This window comes from Castanea sativa, chromosome 6 (assembly GCF_040712315.1).
Source record: "Castanea sativa cultivar Marrone di Chiusa Pesio chromosome 6, ASM4071231v1".
Taxonomy (NCBI): Eukaryota; Viridiplantae; Streptophyta; class Magnoliopsida; order Fagales; family Fagaceae; genus Castanea; species Castanea sativa.
The window spans coordinates 4,968,020-4,987,306 of record NC_134018.1 but is presented as its reverse complement, the minus strand read 5'-3'; the positions used below and the strand labels follow the sequence as shown (position 1 = coordinate 4,987,306).

At 33.2% G+C, this 19,287-nt stretch overlaps 2 protein-coding genes across 3 annotated transcripts; both read right to left on the bottom strand.

The window, feature by feature from the left end:
- Positions 1–252: 252 nt before the first annotated feature.
- Positions 253–5,938, bottom strand: LOC142640555 (uncharacterized). Of its 2 annotated transcripts, XM_075814698.1 has the most exons (7): positions 5,099–5,236; positions 4,546–4,949; positions 3,334–3,428; positions 3,124–3,246; positions 1,858–2,682; positions 1,186–1,402; positions 253–1,097 (listed from the first exon to the last, which is right to left on the bottom strand). In XM_075814698.1, exons 2-7 carry the CDS (start codon positions 4,838–4,840, stop codon positions 595–597), a joined length of 2,058 nt encoding a protein of 685 aa, XP_075670813.1. In that variant the 5' UTR covers positions 4,841–4,949; positions 5,099–5,236; the 3' UTR covers positions 253–594. The 2 variants fall into 2 exon arrangements, with proteins under 2 accessions (XP_075670813.1, XP_075670812.1); XM_075814697.1 differs by having other exon boundaries at positions 4,546–5,938.
- An 8,168-nt stretch (positions 5,939–14,106) lies between these two features.
- Positions 14,107–18,093, bottom strand: LOC142638674 (uncharacterized). The gene is made up of 4 exons (XM_075812729.1): positions 17,753–18,093; positions 16,677–16,872; positions 15,162–15,902; positions 14,107–14,466 (listed from the first exon to the last, which is right to left on the bottom strand). Exons 1-4 carry the CDS (start codon positions 17,905–17,907, stop codon positions 14,278–14,280), a joined length of 1,281 nt encoding a protein of 426 aa, XP_075668844.1. The 5' UTR covers positions 17,908–18,093; the 3' UTR covers positions 14,107–14,277.
- Positions 18,094–19,287: the final 1,194 nt, after the last annotated feature.

Sequence of the window (19,287 nt, the reverse complement as noted above, 5' to 3'; positions counted from 1 at the left end):
TCCAGATGGTGTGCGCTAAAACTGTCACCTAATTATTCACATTGTAATAAGACCTGATATATTCTTTACTTTTGAGCCATTTAGTTGAGTGGTGTTATTATAAAACGATTGAAATTGACACAGATCCATGAATATATCACATTTGGGCGCGAATGCATGTACATGCTACAATGAGAGCACAAAGCAAATAGTGTTTCCAGCACATATGAAATAGCTTATTATTAAAAGGTTGGAGCAGTCCAAAAGAAGACATAACTAATAAGTAGTAATTTTCTTACTTTTATGGTAGTCTTCAAATTTGTTGATACAAGTAAGAAGCACATAAGAGAGTCAATCCGACTCATTTGGAGTGCTTCTAAGCAAAGAAATTTAAATCTAATACAATCAGTGGATACTGATAGCCATCATAAATCCTAAACCTCAAACCTGTACACCTACAAAGGCTACAAAGTCAAGTCCAATGGCAATGAGCTTTCCCTACACCCGTGTAACTATTTACAAATTTAAACAATCCACTCAAGCACTCAACATTAACCGAAATTACTTGCATCATCACCATCATAAATTGCAGCATACAAACTCCTATTGGTCATCTTATGATGCCACTTCCATGAGTTCTACTGCTTCACAATCCTGCCCAGAATTATCCAAATTCTCAGTTTCGTCACCATTCTCACCATCATTTTCATGTTTGTCATCATCATCATTACCTTGGACATCATCTACATTATCACAACTGCCAAGTGTCTCAACACCATCAACCTCTGTTTTTACGTCATTTAATGATGGGGACTGCTTATCAACCCTGTCCATATCTTCAGGAAGGCCATCAGAAGCAAATGTAGATGAGTTGAGTTTTTCATCTTCAACAGTATTAAAATTAGTACTGCTAGGAGCTTCAACATATGACACAGAAAAAACAGATTTTGTATCTTGGACAAGGTTTGAGGATGTGGCAAGCTTGGTGTCTGAGCCAATAGTTTCAGATATGGTTGAGAGTATGTCAGGCTTTCCCTGTATATCAATCCACTGGTCTCCCATCCAATCTTTGGATTTTCTTAGATCCTTTTTGTGTATATTCAGAAGTAAGCTCTCACCTGCCACCATGTAAGTCACATTACAAAGAGAGAGAGAGAGAGGATATAAGAGCAAAAATAAAAGAAACATGAAGCTAAATTAGCATACCTGGAATGAAAATTTGCGTAGTACCATCACCAGAGTTATCCAATCCAGTTACAACTCCTTCCCACCAGCCATCACTCCACCATGCATCAACTGCAGTCCCAACCTCAAGGTCAAGGTCTACTTGCTCTTTAGGAGGGGCTGGCCTAATTGTTAAGCGACCCGAATGCCTCATGCCAAGTTTATCAGGCATGGCCATTTTGAAAGCAGGGATCCATTCCTACAAATTGGAGAACATCTTAACTACTTTTCAAGATAGGAACTCTGGTTTTAGAAGAAAATTAGGAGATACTTATGACTTGTGTCATAGAAAATAGGAGATTTGTATAAAGTTATGTTAGAGCTGACTTTGCTAGATTGCAACTCATTATTGGTCTATTGAATTTTCTTTAAAATGTGAAATAAACTACAAGTATGAGAATATATTTGATTGTGAATGGTTAATCAGAATTGAAACTTGAAAAAGATGTGGCATTACCTAAGGTAGACATTTAGCATAATATTCTCAAAGGCTATGATGTCAACTTGCCATAGAAGTTTTATTTATCAAATTATACCATGAAATAAATCATTTATTTAGCATAATGAAATATTCAAATGCAAACTGTAATTCTATACTCCTCTATTCAGAGTTGGAAAATATTGTAGAGAGTAGTTTTAAATGACTGATCATACCTCAAGATTTCCGCATCCATCTTCATCCTGCACGTCATCATATCGAACTTTCATCTGTTTTCGTGATACCTGCAAGACATTGCACCTGAACCAGCATCCTCTGATGCCACTATCTTGGCAAAGCAACTCTATCTTTTCATCAACCTTAAATGGTGAGGTATACCAAGGGGGACATTCAATGCGCTTTAGAGAAAGCAATCTCCTGCTGCCTGAGAAACCATAATTTAAATTCTCATAAGGTTCATATGTCATCATCTGGTGAACTCTACCAGAATTTCTGACCCTTAAATTATCAGCCAGAAACCTTTGACAAACTCTACCACTTCTGGTCCTCTTAGCTCCTAGCTTTACATCGTCACCTGCGCTTAACCGTTCTTCTTCTTCCCCGTTTAAGCTATGGCATATAGACTCGGGCCTTACAGAGGGATCAGGACCCAAACAAGAGAGAATTGGTTGATCAAAATAGCCTCGCAATTTACTGAGATCAAAGGGCTTCACTCTGTTGCTTCTGAACTGCCTATAGCACAGGTGTACTCGGGCTAACAAAGCATGAGGAAAAGAAGCTACACATTTTTCATAATGTTCACGAGTTAAGACTGTGGCAGGTCCATCAACACACTCTGCACTAATGACCTGTGCATACGGTGTGAAGAAAACTTCTTTTGGGTGAGGATTTCGTACAGGAATTACCCCCTTGACTTCCTGATTGTAGTGAAACCACCTTACTTTCACCTTTTTCTGACCCCTCTTGTCTTCATACATATCTTCCAGATAAGCAAGATAGTGATTTTCTCCCTTCGCCATGACAAGGACAAAGGATTGAATCTAAAAATCAGAAAAGATGAAAAACTGTCAGAGCAACTGACATCATCATTAGAAATCAAGTGATCTTTCCATCAAAAGGCACTCCACAACGCAAGTCTCAAAAACTTATAAAGAATACTTGTCCCAAATCCCGAAAGGACATGCATAAAGATGCCATGCTTGGATGAAATGTGCACTGCTTGCTATGAAACATATGAGGCGTGTAAAATATCAAGAGAAAATTAAAATCTCTGTTACAGGGTTGTGACTTTAAAATCAATTTTCTTTCACTGCGGCAGGTTCTTGTTCTATTAATTTACTCTGAGAATTGAAAATGCAATTTTCTATAAATTACATGTGAAAGTTTATGCAATTCGGCCCATGCCTTAACACCTCATGCACTCAACATTTAAAACACCCTATATCATGCATTCACTTTAAAATTAACTAGCGGATGCTTACTGCTATTGTAATCCCATTCCTGCAAAATGCTGGGTAATGCTTGAGCTGTTTACCACATTTCCAGGCAACACCTGACCAAACAATGTCTGAATGGTGTCCCTTGAAACTCCTTGCAAGTCGGCCCTGATACACAGGTGTCAGAAATATTGTGAGTTTTGGTTAGGAACAACAATTACATAACAACAACAACAAAAATAATAATAATAATACCGTATCATCTGGTACTTGAGTCCGCAGAATGTTCACTCCATTCATTAGAGATTCAGAAGACCCTAAAGGTTGTATTGAGTCATGTTTTGGTGATTCTGTAATTGACAAATGGTATAGACTATGTAAATGTCCCAGAGAAAACATTCCAACTTCTTGATTGCTAATAGAATAAATTTAAATAATAAAATAAAACTAAAAACTGAAGACTAATCTACTACTAATGAAGCTTATCTATACAAATATAAAATAATATTACCACCTTAAAATTCTAATATTAAGAATAAAAAGCAAAAATCTCCTACACAGAAGTAAGAGCTCTTAATGCTCCAACTTGATTGATGTTTCACTTGTATTCCTGTTACAAATTAAATCTAATACCACTATCTGTTCCTTGCCTGAACTAATATGTCCAAGCTCCACATCTGATGACCAAAATATACTAAAATTTCTTTTAATAAAAACCATGTACAACGCTATCTAATTTCAGAATACAGAAGGATAAGCACATAAACTTCCAAACATAGGATTTCTTGTACATTGTGACGGATTCTACCAAGTTCAGTTTAAAGAATCTTAATTGAATATAGTTCTATCGCATTTGTATTACATATAAAAGGCTGAAGGGTGGAAGTGGTGCAGCCTATCCAAAACACAGATTTTAACAACTAGAATATAATGAACTTCAATCTTGGCCTCAATGAGTTGCATCAATGGGACAAAAGACAATGTCATGTATCAATGACTTAAGCAAGATAAATTACTTATATTACCCAAAAAAAGAGCAAAAATCATTTTGAAACATATGGAGGGACACCAAGTTATATTTATGGGATGATCCACAAAACACAAGGCATAGTAGACAGCAAAGAGATAACAAGTCATTTCTAACATGAAGGACTGTAAAAGACACCAAATTTTGATTGAAGCCTTGGAAATTCTTGCCCATTTTATGACACACTAAACTTTCCATGCCGTCAGTGACTAACATCTAATAAGCTGTATAGCAAAAACCTAACATTAGTTATATCAAATTTTCATGGGACCTCAATGAAAAATACATAATAGATTATCCCTTAGCCTTATTAAATCTCTTCACCATTCCCATGTATTCAGTGCAACTCATGTAATGTTTCCAATTACCCATGTAAATCTACAGAAATAACTGGTAAGAAAGTATGGGAAAACCAAATAACCAAAAGGGGGAACACATACCAGACCGATCTCCATGTACATTCTGCTTCGATAGCATAGAAGTAAGCCAGTCCACAACCTCTCTCCTCGACCGCCATTTATAACCAGCATGGATGGAACTTTCCTTCCCATAAGCCTGCAAAAACTCCTCAGCAACAACATAGAACATGTGCCTAACACTTCTCTCAGTTCCCACAACGGCACGGATGGATTCCCCAGTGGAATCTTTCAGGAAATAGTGAACCACTCGGTTGCCACGCTCCTGTGACACAAATTGCTCTTTCCACTCCACAAAACAGTGACTATTTCCAGTCATCTTGCTCTCAAAAGTGGGAGAAAACAGCTATGACTATACAGGAGTACAGGACACCAAAAACCCACTTGATCAAATTACATAGCTGAAGTACCACAATACAAGATCAAACCTAACCAAAGAGAGCACGTTTTCAGACAAAGCTACAATCTTGCAATTATTTATAACTCTGGTGCCATTAACCCTAGGAAAATTCATGTTCTATCTGCTAAAACCTCAACTACTGTAGCAAAGAAATACAGGGTATTTCATCAAACTCACCAGAACTTGCAAAAAGCCCACAATTTGAAAATCAAAAAGCAGATCAAAGAGTCCCAAGTACAAAGCTGAAGATGCCCCAAGCAAGTGGGACACGGCTCAACACAACAAACCCAGATGATTCAGTTGCCTTCAGAATCAATACCCTTGCTAGTTGCAACAATTCACAAAGGTTCTACCATTAAAGCACAAATTTTGAAAAACATATGCCCCAATCTGATAAACCCTAGGAAGCACCACAGAGAAGGATTCTAACAAACCAGAAGTGGGTTTTTGTCAAAGTTGACCAGAACCCCAAAGACAAGTACTTTGAAGGTTTACAAGCAGCAGATCAGGAACCTCAAAGTCAGAAAAAAGAGGGTCAGGGCTTGAAAACCCCCCCAAGAGGCACAAAGATGTGGCTTTGGCTGCTTTTGCCAAGAGAATCACCAAAAATATGAAATGGGCATCTCAATTTAGACCTCAAGAGTGAAACTTTCAGCACCAAAAGATGGATTTTCAAAGTTTTGATGCTTGAAAAGAACCTGGTGATAGTGATGTTGAAAATTTCAAGAAAGAGGAGGGCTGTACAAAAGGTCTTGTACCTGTTTTGTTGAGTACAAGGAGGAGCAAAGGAAGAGAAGAGATAGAGGAGAAGATGAGGTAAGAGATGAAGAAAGGGCAATATACCTTAAAAAAGGGCTTGGACATGGAAAGTGTGAGAGTTGCAGAGCCTTGGTAATGTGCATCCCATGCAGCTGAGCTAATGAGGTGAGAGAAGAACAGGGGACTGGTAGAAGAAGAAAGGGTAAACAACAATTTGTAAATAGTTTTTGTTTTTTTTTTTTTAAGTAAAGGGGACCTAGGATTAAGCGTTGTTTAAAAATCATAATAATAACTTTGCTCAAAAAGCTTTAGCCTCGTCATACGCATTTTGTACATACACTAAAGATTTGTTGGGTTTAGTATTATAATTTTTTATTCATCTTAATTTGAGACTTTTTTTTTTCTATAAAATTAAATCACACACATAATAATTTTTATTTTAAACATAAAAAATACATTCATTAGAATTTAAAAGCAAAAAAATAGTACAAACAAATGTGAAGAGAAAATAATTTAAACACCAATATAAATAAATAAATAAGAAAAGAGAGAGTACATTAAAAATTACATTTTTTTAATGATTCAAAAATAAAGAAGAAGAGATTTGAAAAAAAAAAAACCAAAAACCCACAAAAAAAAAAAAGTGAGATTAGAATTTAGAAGAAAGGAAACAAAAAAAAAGAGATAAATTAGAATTTAGAAGAAAAGAAATTGGAAGAAAAAAAAACTTGTGTCTTTATTTTTTTTATATAATTTTTATTTTGAGAATCTAATTTATAAATAAATAAAGTAATTAAAACTCAACAAAAGAGTGACCCTATTTTTTAGGCAATATTTTAGTGGGAGTTAGAATTGTATTTTTAATTTTGTCTCTACTTAAATATAGGACTGTAGAGGCATTTTTTAACCAAAAAAATGAGAATTTCAAATAGAAGATACCCCTTAAATAGTAGTATAGATAAAATTGATATTTTTTTAAAAAAATAATTACTATATATTGTTAATTTCTCAACTCAAATATTTTTTTCTAAACCTTATGTATTTGATATATAAAGAGATGTCAATTCAGTTACAAAATTTTTAGTAAAATTGATTACTTATTGACAAAAGGGGCTAAATACTTACATTTTTATTCATAAATTAATTGATGGAATTTGTCTTTCATACAAGATGACGTGCAATATCTAATAATTCTTCATTTGGATCCATGACCCATTTAATGCAATAAATATTTTGTTGCTAAATTTTTTGAAGAAAAATAAATTTATATTTTAAATCATGTGGTTCAGAGGGTTTAAATGGTTTCAAAACTATAAATTATATTATATAAATTCGAAGCAATTTGGTTTGTGGTTGACTTTATAATATCGTGCTATATTTTTTCAAAAAATATTGTCATATAAATTTTAGACGGCTCATAATTTTACACATTATTATTTTAATATATATTTTAATTGATTTTAAAAAAATTTGTATATTTTTGTAAATCTATTTTTTTGTATCTCCTTTAGAATCTTTTGTAATCATATTTTTAAAAATTATTTACTAATCAGTTTTTTATACAAATATAACCATAATAAAAATCTATTAATAGCTACTATAATTATTAAATTTCTTATTTAGATAAAAATAAATAAAAGACAGAGAAATTCATATTTGGTTAAACTTTCCCATGTATTACACTAATTAATAATTGTTCATATATCATATATAATATATTAAAGTGGAAGCTCAATTAAGAAATCAAATTTTCTAATTACACTCTAAATTAAAAGATAGAGAAAGCCATATTTTGCACTCATGCATATTCAAAGTTATAAACTAGTTAAATTTATTTGATTCTAAATAATGTTGTATAATTCCCATAAATCCTATGAGATTCTTAAGCAGTTTCATATTTTGTTTTGGCCTTTAAAAAATGTGGGTAGTTATATACCCATAAATTGAGAATATTATATTTTATGATAAAGTATTTATGCAATAGGTTCAATTTAATATATATATATATATATATATATATATATATATATATTATGGTTATATGCACCTCTGTTGATCACTTTTTTTATTTATATTTTTTATTTCCTATTCAGAATTTTCAAGTCGTTTAAGAAAATAAATATTTTGACTAACAATGCATGACAGCATGACATTTTTCTTAGAGAGAGATGACACTTTGATAAACTATAAAAATTACAATAATTTTATATGTGTTGTATGTGTGAATGTTATATTATTATTTTAGGATATTTGACTTAATTTGGTTCATATTATTTCTTATTATTTATTTGTAGAAAACCACATTAAAGTAATAATGAATACACTTGAGAATATATTTATAAATCTAAGTATAATTTGGAAAGAATAAATGATTCTATTAGATTTCTTGGCTTAATTAGAAACTGGAGATCAAGCTAATTCATCCAACTGGTTCACAGGAGTCTGTTGCCTAGAATTTTTTTTTTTTTTTACATAAAATTGCAGGCATGGGGGCTCAAAACAACTTTCAATTTAATATTAAATTTAAATTTTAAAAGAGGTAAAATTTAGCATTTGGTTCAAGTTCTATTTTAATTCTTGAATTTGAAAGTTTTTGGTCCTAGGATTAGTCCTTTCATAGTTTGTATTATAATTATTACTTTGGTCCTAGGATGATATTTCTTTAAAGGAATCTCAAATTTTTGCAACTAAAATAAGAACCTAATCCAAATTTTATGTACTAATTATATATTTCACCTATAAAAATTATTCAAGGTAACCAATCATTAGGAATAAAAACAAGTTTTCATTTGTTAAAGGCTACACAAGAACACATCAAAACAAACTTATATCATACATTTTTGGGATGTGTTGTATACTTTCTGTTTAGTAGCTTTCACAAATTCAATTTATTATTATTTTTATAAAAGTGAATTCTATTTAATTCATACTTACTTGCATATATGGAGTTAAATTTGGAAAAGATTACATTTGTTTTCCCCCCCCCCCCCCCCCTTTTGAAACTAAAGTAAACTTGGCTTTGAAAAATTAAACAAAATAAATAAACAAATTCTCGTTTACTTTGTGCGTGTAAGGTATTTTTGATCGTGGCTTTGTGGTTGAAGGCTTAGGAGCTATCAACAGAACTTATCTGCTTCCTTTTTATATTTACGGTCAGTATTCATTGTCAAATTTTAAACTCATAGTTTTGGCAAAAATAGACAAACAAAGAAATTATTTATAAAATACCCCCTGTTTTATTGGTCTCATCTAAACTGGCAGTCAGGGACTCGGGTCAGGCACACCAAAAAGGTTGCCAGCAGGTGGGAAAAAGGTTTTATAAACCTAGAAGAATCTTTGCAAATCCTTAATTGATTAAAAAAATATTTTTTAATAAATACAATATAATTTAAATGTATAGAATGGATTTTACGAAGATTGATCATATGGATTACTGACATAGTGACACTGAAAAATTTCTTTAAGATTTGATTTCAAGTCTCCAATTTAATGGTAAAAGACTTTACAATTTGCCAATTAACTTATTAAAATCTAGGATTCTTTGAGTTAAAAATTACAAGAACTTTCTAGTTAATCAAAGAATAATTCTAATACTATATAAAAAGTTACAATTGTATTTTGCATGATAAATTGTAACTGGCTATATATTATTACTTTTACATAAATTTACTCTTTTTTTAACCACTCATATTTTGTTATATGGATAGTTGGGATAAGAGTTGTGGTTTATTAGATAGCCTAAGAATTTTTGTTTATTCAAGAAACTACTTTCCCGGGCTGCACACGTTTTTTTTAATGTCATATGGCAAAAAGCAGATGTTTTACTATTTCCAACTACAATTTAACCTAATACATATTGTATATAATACATGCATTACAGATGAAGCAAATGTCCTTTGTTTTTTTTAAAGAGGGTATATTCGATTCTCACACTCGGTTTAAACCACATGACTCGACAATCTTTCACATGGTCAACTATATCGGTTCTACTAGAAATTCAACTGATCTAGTAGCTATATTTTTGTCTACTCACATTTTTTTAACCAGTGAGAAATGGGTTTCAAAAATAATAAGTTTCAACTAAGTCAGACAGTGTTACTAAAATCATGAAAATTCTTTACTATCTACGCATGGACTTTTATCAAAGAAAGAAAAGGGTATTTGTAAAGTGAGTTGTAAGCTTTACGTACTGAAGGTACTGTGAAAATTTATTACAGATTATAATTGTCCACACACAACAACAACAACAACAACAACATAGTATTGTCCCACAAAGTTAATCGTATATAGGGTACCTCGTAGGGTCAGAAAAATGCGAACTGATGGTCCACATTGCTGGCTAACTACAACCACTTGCAAGATGTGTGTAAAATTTCCCTTATCCAATTCAGTAGCTGAGTTCTAGTAGCGTCTATTTACCAAGAACCCCACTAAAATATGTTTTAAAAAAGTTTTTTTTGGATTTGAAAAATTATACTTTTTCACTCTAAATTTTACCTCATTTTACATTTGCTCTCTAATGATTGCCCTGTAAACTAAAACCTGTGTAACACTTTAATCTCTCTTGTCAGTCTGTTACTGTTACTTTCTCAGTTAAGTCTAATGAAATATAATATTAAAAAACTAATTTATTATCTATGATCTGTTTTGGAGAGAAGAATAAATTAGTCTTTTAATACTAAATTTTGTTAGACTTAACCCCAAAATAGATGGCAAAGGGGTTAAGTGTTACAAATTTATAATTTTGTGGGATCAATGTTGCTTTTTGGATAATTCAGAGGCAAAATGTAAAATGAGGAGATAAAAAAAAAAAGTTTAATTTGCCCCCTTATTTTCATTGACTTTGAAGTAATTTTATATTCACATTGATGAGGTAAAAATTGTATCCATTCCTTCCTCTGTCTCTGGATGATTTAGTGTCCGTTTGGAAATAGTTTATTTAGTTAAAATTGAAATTTTTTTACTAAAAGTACTATAAATAAAGAAAAAGTTAATTGAATAATACAGTGGAACTAATGAATAATACTAAAAATGTAACAGGACTCATAAATAATAGCAAAAATAAATTAAAATTGCAAATAAGTTAAAATTTTCCAACTTGTCCCACTCAATGTGTTATTTCCAAAGACGAAAAGAAAATCTTCTCAAGTAAGAACATGACCAGAAGTTTCCAATGATAAACCAACACTATTCTCATAGAACCAGTAGTTAAGAGCCAGGTAAGGATATGAGCAAATATATCCAACAACATTAGATCAAGATGTGGCACAATGTAGTTGGTGTGATTATAGATAACATATATACAACACTCCACCGGTTTTATTATAAGTTATAACATCCAATGATCAATAATCAATGACATTATTGAAAATTTTAATGCCGACATGACAGTAGGTGAGTGAAATGGATAACTTGTTTGAGTAAATCTTATGCCATTAGACTGTAGTGGTGGTTACTTAGACAAAGCACTAAACACTAACCAATTGAATTTTGAAGTAACAAATGCTCTGGCCGAATAGGATTATATAGTTGTGATGATTTAGCCTTTCTGTAATTATTAATGCTTCTTTGATACCCAAAAAGAAAACATTGACAATTTGAATGTTTTCCTTATCCTTTTCATCATTGGGACAATTAAGTCAACTTTATAAATTCACCTATACTTGTATGCCTCTTGTTATTTGCTAAAAAATCATATTAATCAAAGGAGCCACAAGGGAGTTTTCACCCAAGTGGATTTCTTGGTTCAAGCTTCAAAGAGATCCCTCGAATTACTTCCATACTTGTAATGTAATTTTCGGTTTTTCTTTTTTAAACTAAATTAATAGAACATTATAACTTTTTTTTTGTTGAGAGATGCTAACAATACTACAGATATTACAGCATAAACATTATAAACTAGTATATCATCAATTATTAAACAAAACAAAGAAGAAATTAAGAAATTAATTTATTATATTGTTGATATGGCACAACTTACATGTTAGTAATATTAATTAATGGTACCTTTAGAATTTCTTATCTGTTAACATTTTTTACAACTGATGACATGAGTTATTGTAATTGGACCAACACCACTTTTGTTATGTGCCCATTACAATTGCCCAATTACAATATGAACAATTGCAAAAAGAGTTGTCCATAGACTTATTGTTTTTGTGTTTGAAGCTCATACAAAAAAAGAAATTAATATTCAAATTTTATGAGTTAAGAGGAAAAAGAAAAATATGTTTGAAACTAAATATTAGAAGGACATGTACTGCCAAGAATCTTATAGTTCATCTAGCACGTTCTAATATTTCTAAACAAAGACATTTATAGTTTAAATCTTCTCTCAACCATAGAACTTCCAACATCGGATGTGAACTTATAAGCCCCACTTAAATACAGGATTAGATTGATCCATCTAATTCTTTTTTCTTTCTTTTTAAAATTAGACTTATATTGACTGGGTAATTGCCTGATTGGAGACAGATTTTTCTTCGATATAGATTTATATTGACTTGGTAATTGAGAATTGGTGTACCCAAGTGCCTCAACAAGCGTTCTCATTGTTAGGAAAACTAGGAGCCCAACTTATCCACAGTTTAAATTCTTGCCACTGTTGTCAAGTTTCTTCCATATTCTACCTCATATATTTAAGCATTGTCCATTCAAGAGCTATAACCGATAGCAAATGACAAAACCTTAACTTTATTCCCTGCTTCAAATATGTAACGGGGATAGAAACTTCACCATCACAATTATGTAGACAGAAATTCTCGGAGGTCTTCCACCATGGACTACCAGCTTGCCTTTGTAGTTACCTCGAATTTAGGTTGTCTTAATAAATAAACCACCATAGAAATTACTATCACTGCCCAATAAGTGTCCTGGTGCTGTCTCTATAGAGGCAGTTTGTCCAGGATTCAAGCCTCAGCCATCTAACATTCAGTATCGAGTCTACTTGCCTCGTGCCATAATTGAGAAAAAGCAAAACTAATCGACCAATGATGCAATGCTTCTGAGAAAGTTCAAGAGATTTTTGAGCAGCAGAAGCATATAGTAGAACTAGGACCTCTTATTTATTTAATTTAATTATTAGTAGCTAGGCGCCTAGGCCTTTTCTTCTTTTGCATGCCAAAAAGGTTCCAAATGAGTGATAGCAGTCTATTTGCCCCTTTCATGCTTTCATAATAACTCCGGTAGAATTAAGAATAAAAGATTATAAAGCTGTGTTTGTGTTTTTAGTCAAATAGCCATTTAGTCAAGAGAAGGCTTCAGCACATGCCAATGGTTTCATATGCATGTACAAGTGCACATGCCAATGGTACGATCTCTCTATATCTCTTATTTCCTATGATCTTGCAATCACTTACATATTTACTTTAATAAGCTCCACAAGAGCAATCACACCAAGTGTGTGTATAATACAAAAAGTGGTCAAATTTACACATTTTCCACAAAATACTACCCGCATCAACGGGTGTATAAGTTTGTAACTATATACATTTGCTACAGTAATCGTGTAAATATATACAATTACAATAGCTGTGTAAGTAATTTTTTCTTGTTTTTTTCTCTCACCTACTCATCAAACCTCTCCTTCTCTTTTCTCCAAAATCTCTTCTTTCACCATCTTCATCTCCATCTCCATCTCACTCTCACTCACTCACTCACTCACTCTCTCTCTCTCTCTCTCTCTTCCTCTAAACAAGACAAAGCCAGTCCCACCACTGTCCAGCCACCACACCCAGGCCAAAAATCCCCCCTTTCTTAAACCCCAAAACCCAAATCAAACTACAACCACAACTCAAAACACCAAAAACCAAAGAAAATCACCTAGTCCCCAAACCCAAGAGAGAACCCAAAGTTAAAAGCCTTTTGTTTCCTATGGTTGATTGGCTGAACCCATGGTGGTCTAGGTTAGGTGGAATTTGGGTTTAGAGAGCTAGAAAGAGAAGGGATTTAATCTATGTGGGTTTCGGCCTTTGTGGTAGTTAGGTGAGATCCGGCCATGGCCATGGAGGTTTGGCTTTGTGACAGTGAAGAGAGAAGAGAGCTGAGAGATGAGAGAAAACTTTTCACTTTTTTGAGGAAAAGATGAGAATGAACGTGAAGAGAATAGTCATAAAGTATAAAGTAAAAATGATAATAAACGAATAATATTTAAATCAAATGGAGTGTATAATAGATAATTTGATTGGGTGTTTTGTAAAAGTGACTGTGTAAAATAAAAAAAAGTGGGTTCTTATGCTAAAATAGACAAAAAATTTACTGATGCAAATACTCTTATATCAGGTAAGTGCATACGCCTGTTTATCCATACATATTCACTTAAGTTGCCCATTCTTTAGTATATTCAATCACTGAATATATGTCACTAATGCATTTGCTATCTCTAAACAGATGTGTATAAATTAAAAACTAGAACATGAACATGGGTGTGAACAAAAAATTTGATTAAGAATTTTATAGATCTCATTCCAAGAGAATGTCCATGACAACTTAACCAAAAAGTAAATTGGTAAAGTTACTGTATATCCAATAACTTTTAAGAGTCAAAAGATACATGGGAGATCATTGGCCGATTAAATGGTACCTCTCAAGTGCTGAGATTAGGTTCTTGGAAATGAATTGATGGACACTGGTGGTCCATGTGAGTATCTCCACTGATCACACGCAGAGCATTTCTCCAACTTCACACTGTTTTCCAACGTACAAAATTTACAGGACCAGATTGTGTACTTGATACCAGCATCTTTTGGCTTTTGTGTGCTACAAACCTCACATACTAGAGCCAGCGGCTGCAGTAATACACCACCATTCACATGCAACACACTCATGAGTATTATAGTAGGAGTGCAGGCAAGTAAAATTTATATATAATGACCGTAGAATAGGATAAAGTGGAGCATAAGAAACTGAGAGTAAGTACAAACTCAAGCAAGTCTTTATCATCTAACTAATGACCACTACCTTTTCACAATCTCTAGATTGCTTTCCATGGCATAAAATTTATTATGAAATGTTCATAGGTTTGACAATGGAAAGGACCTTCTAGTTCTGTGAGCAATTCCCAGTTAGAGAGAGAGAGAGAGAGATGAAATGCTTGCTATTATGCATAAGTCAGAAGAGAAAACAAAAAACCAGGCACTTATCAAACAATTTTTTTTTTATTGGTCAGCTACACATGCATCCAGTGGATCTTGAATCCATGACCTGACCCTAGGGGAGAGAGTGCCGGTTGAGGTAGAGTTCATCGGCAAAACGGTATGTTAATCACAGTAAGATAATTTACATGACCATTTCATAATAAACTTCTTCTAAGTGAAGTACAAGCGAAACCAATTTTTCTCTGCTTATGCTACAAAACTTGGTCTGCATAGGTGAACTTTGAAGCAACCGTACTCATTACATATCCAAAAGGACATATACAGAAAAATATCCCTTCCATTAAAAACTGAATATATAAAATAATATTATGCATTGAAGCACTTACTGGATTCAATAAAGTGCATGTTCCACACTCCCACATAGCAGGTTCCTCTGAGTTCAGTGTTCTATCACACATTGTATCACGACTATGCACTGGCTCGGAAGATGAAGGACAGGACAAATCCACGAAATCAGGTTCAGGCCGACAAGTAGACTGAGAAAATGAAGTGTTATCTGAATTACCAATTCTTTTTTTTGATATATTGTCATGATCAAGCATGGACCTAGAGGTTGAAGCATCCATAGATAAATCAATAAAATCGGATTCCATATGATCATTGGAAGATTGACCAAATGAACTTTGATCTGATTCCCGACTTCTTTTTCGAGATACTGCTGCATCTGCAGCACGTGACCTTGAACCACCATCTAGCCCTGAACCTCCTGCAGCACTTTTCTCCATATGTACATGGTCCTGCAAGATATCAGAGCTACTTTCTTCATCCCCAGAAGCTTCACAAGACTGAGAACCACACCAGATATCATCCTGTAATCTTCTTTCTGCAGCCATTGCAGCAGCTTGTATTGGACTAAGTGCAACCATAATGGTGCTATCACCACCAAGACGCTTTGGTCCAGAAGGCAAGAGAGATTCCAAATGCACTCTCTTTTCTGCAGCTGCTAGTGCAGTTTTGCGGAGAGACGAAAGAGGAGGTTGACGGGAGAAACCACCCAACCGCCTCCCAGGAAGATCAAACCCGTCACCTGTGCCAGTTATACCCTTGGTCATCAGCTCCTCACATTCCTGTACATAATCAAAGGCATCAAGCACAATAAAACAAACAAGAGAGACACAGAAGCTGCAAATTATGCAACTGAAAACCTGCTTTCTACATAGTTTTCTTTAAAAAGAGATTTCAAAGCTGGAAAACAGGGTTTAGGACGTCCGCAACTCAAATCCACATAGTAAAATTACTAAAAGAAATTGACAAATAACTATAATTCTTTGAAATTCCCTAATTCCAATCCAAGTTTTTTTCCACTCCAAATTGCATGAAAGCAAACATAAGATCCAAAAAAATGTTATCCAAATGGAGTGTGCAACTGTGAAAATCAGTGAAATATATATGGTACATATTGCAGTACCAAACAACTGATCCAGCATAGTTTTTGTAAGAAAAGAAGTGCTTGATTTTTTTATAAAAGCAGAGAAAAAAGAAAAAGAATTACTTGAGCGGCTAACAAAGTAGAACTCAGATAGAGTGGATATATCATAATTAACAATCCAACTATAACACTTCTTTTCTTACTGCATTAATTATATTAACCCATCAAAAAGGAAAAATCTTCAAAAAATTTCAGGACTCTGTACATTTGCTTATATGAATTGATCATCAATTGGAATTGGACACATGATCATCCACTCAAATATTTAACAGCTATAGATACATACAAGAAAAATATTTGGTTGCTTAAGACGCATGAAATGCATTTCAGATTCTTTTTTTTTTTAATCCTCTTATAAGAAATGAAAAATTGAATGATAATTGTAATAAAATGAAAGGAGAATTAGAAAGACCTTTCTAAGTTCATCCCACAGCTTGTAGAAGGTGGCATTGTGAGGACCATGGGCATTATGGCAAAGCTCATGAAGCATAGTATCAAGAACTTGATCAAAAGGGAAGAAATCCCAGTCCCTGTTTGGCCTTCTAAGCCTCAGCTTCACATGCACCCCACCTCCCACATTCAACCCCAGAAGAGCTGGATTTTTTGGACTGCCAGTTTTGTTTATTTATAATTATCATTCAATATGGAACACAAAACAATATAAACTTAGACCAAGATGAAGAAGAAAAAAAAAATCCAAACTTATGTGCCTCATTTGACTACCAATAAATTTAACAAAACAAAATTGTAGAGTACTAACAATAGTGGAATGTGCATGGGAGCTTAAGACAACATATTAAAAATCAATAAATATTCAACTTGGGCAATGAAAATTTTTTAACAAAGTGAAAATAAAAAACAAGTTTACAATTGAGTATCAGTCATATCCTTGTTTAATGCAGGAATGATATAAAATGATTCACTTAATTTATCCCAATGCAACCATTTGGCTTGGTAAAAACTAAAATCTAAATCTCTCTTCAAAGAAAAAAAAAAACCAAAAAAAGCAAATGATATCAAACACACAGTACTCTCTCTCTCTCTCTCTCTCTCTCTCTCTCTCTCTCTCATAAAAAATAATGGAATATTCAATATCAATAACCTAAAATATTTGTCTAATAGCCTATTACATTTTTTTTTTTTAAAACCATATTTGAATGTTACAACATAATTGGATTTGAATAAATATCATAAATTTAACAAAACAACATTCAAAAAAATAATAATCTAACAAAATCTTTGTCTAATAGCCTAATAACAACATTCAAGAAAAAAAAAAAAGCAACTTTGAAAGTTATAACATATGGGGTTTGAATAAACATCATAAATTTCCAATTTTACATGAAATCAATAAAAAGTCTATCTTCTTTTTTTTTTTAAACATATGGGGTTTGCATAAGAATTAAAAATTTCCAATTTTTCATTACTTCCCCATCACTTTTTGCTACAATTTTCTCGGGAAACAAACGGAAAAGTAGAAGAGAATACCAGAACTCAGAGAGGACCTTGACCCTCCATTTGTGCTTGCGCATAATGGGTTGGACCTGCTTGGCTATTTTCTCAAGCATCTTCTTCGCCTCGTCTTGTCCAGGCTTTTTCAGGGCTTTGGTTTCCCAAACCTTGTGAAGATCGCCCAAATTCATTGCTGAAATTAAAAATTACCCAAAAGCCCTAAAGGATTTTGAAGCTAAGGTAACCAAAGCTTGGGTATTTTTATCACTGGAATTATGATGTTCATTTGTGAGATGATCGGTGAATCCGTGGGAGACTGGGAAAAAGTTTTCCGACGTGGTAATTGGGATTTGGGATTTGAAGTTGAAGGGGAAGTGGAAAAGAAGGTTGGCGGGATTTGAGTTTATGCTTTCTCACACGTGGGAAGTGGATTTTTTTTTTTTTGCAAATTACATTTTTCCCCTCTTTACTTTCTGCTTTTAAATTAGATCATATAATTCCAAGAGGTGTTAAATTAAAGCCTGTACAAATTAAACTCTATAATTTTTAAAAATTCAATTTGAATCTTTAAAATTTTAAAATATTGTCAATTTAAACCCCTAAATTAAATTTAAAAAAAAAGATAAATTACAAATTTCACCCCTGAAGTTTAGGATTGATTGGAATTTACACCTCAAAGTTCCAAAAACTTGATTTTACACCCTGAAATTTAGTTTCGTTAGCAATTCACCCCCACAGTTAGTTTTTGGTGTTAAGTGACATATCATCATACTGGTGTATTTTATCTTTGCCAAATTAACCTCAAAACTATGTCATTTTATTGATAACTAAGTGAATAGTTGGCATAATCAAAACTACGTCATTTCAGGCCTAAACTTAAAACAAAAACTGTAGCTTAAGGCAGGTTACAAACGAGGTTGTGCGTGCAAGATCTTCATTCACGAAATCACTAGGCCACAAACAAAAATGACCTCCACCTTTGTTGGTTAGCTTTTATACAGTGATGAAACTATATCATCCAAAAATGGGATTCTAGGGTATATTTACTTGGTATTATGAGTCTATGATTGAAAACCTTGATCCCCTTGCTTTTTATTCCATGCACCAATGAAATGAGAGTTGGGTTTGGCTTTTGTTGAAACTTCGAACCGAGCTATAAAAAAAGGGCTCGTTGTTGTAATTGGCGAGCGCGAACTACGAAGCAAGGCTGTGTGTGCAAGCATAAAAGCATTCCTTATTTTGTCACTACTGGTCAAGTATAGCACAAAGATCTCCAGATTCCCAACATTTTTTTAAGCATTTTCATAAATTCAATGAACATACTCATAGATCAACTCCATTCACAGTTCATGAATTTTGATTTGACGGAATAGCCCCTTTGTGAGCACAAATTAAACATATGGTGGTCTGAGGTGAGCCTAGAGCCTTCACCACCTGCCAAGGGTCATGAGACGAGCTAATGGGTTTGGGCTAGAGAGGCCTGGGTTCGTGGGGTTTAGGTTAGGGAGGTATGAGGTCTGCCTTCTTTGTGGTTTTTGTTTTTAATTTTAAAGTTTGGCCAAGCTACAATT

Bases quoted from the DNA above. Each gene is read 5' to 3' on its own strand.
- LOC142638674 (XM_075812729.1), bottom strand. From the start codon at position 17,907: ATGAATTTGGGCGATCTTCACAAGGTTTGGGAAACCAAAGCCCTGAAA. The intron at 16,873-17,752 runs GTATTCTCTTCT...CAAAACTGGCAG, and splicing joins AAGGTCCTCTCTGAGTTCTG to TCCAAAAAATCCAGCTCTTC. The intron at 14,467-15,161 runs GTAAGTGCTTCA...GTATTACTGCAG, and splicing joins CATGCACTTTATTGAATCCA to CCGCTGGCTCTAGTATGTGA.
- LOC142640555 (XM_075814697.1), bottom strand. From the start codon at position 4,840: ATGACTGGAAATAGTCACTGTTTTGTGGAGTGGAAAGAGCAATTTGTG. The intron at 3,429-4,545 runs GTATGTGTTCCC...TGTCAATTACAG, and splicing joins TGTACATGGAGATCGGTCTG to AATCACCAAAACATGACTCA. The intron at 3,247-3,333 runs GTATTATTATTA...CCTGTGTATCAG, and splicing joins CTCAAGTACCAGATGATACG to GGCCGACTTGCAAGGAGTTT.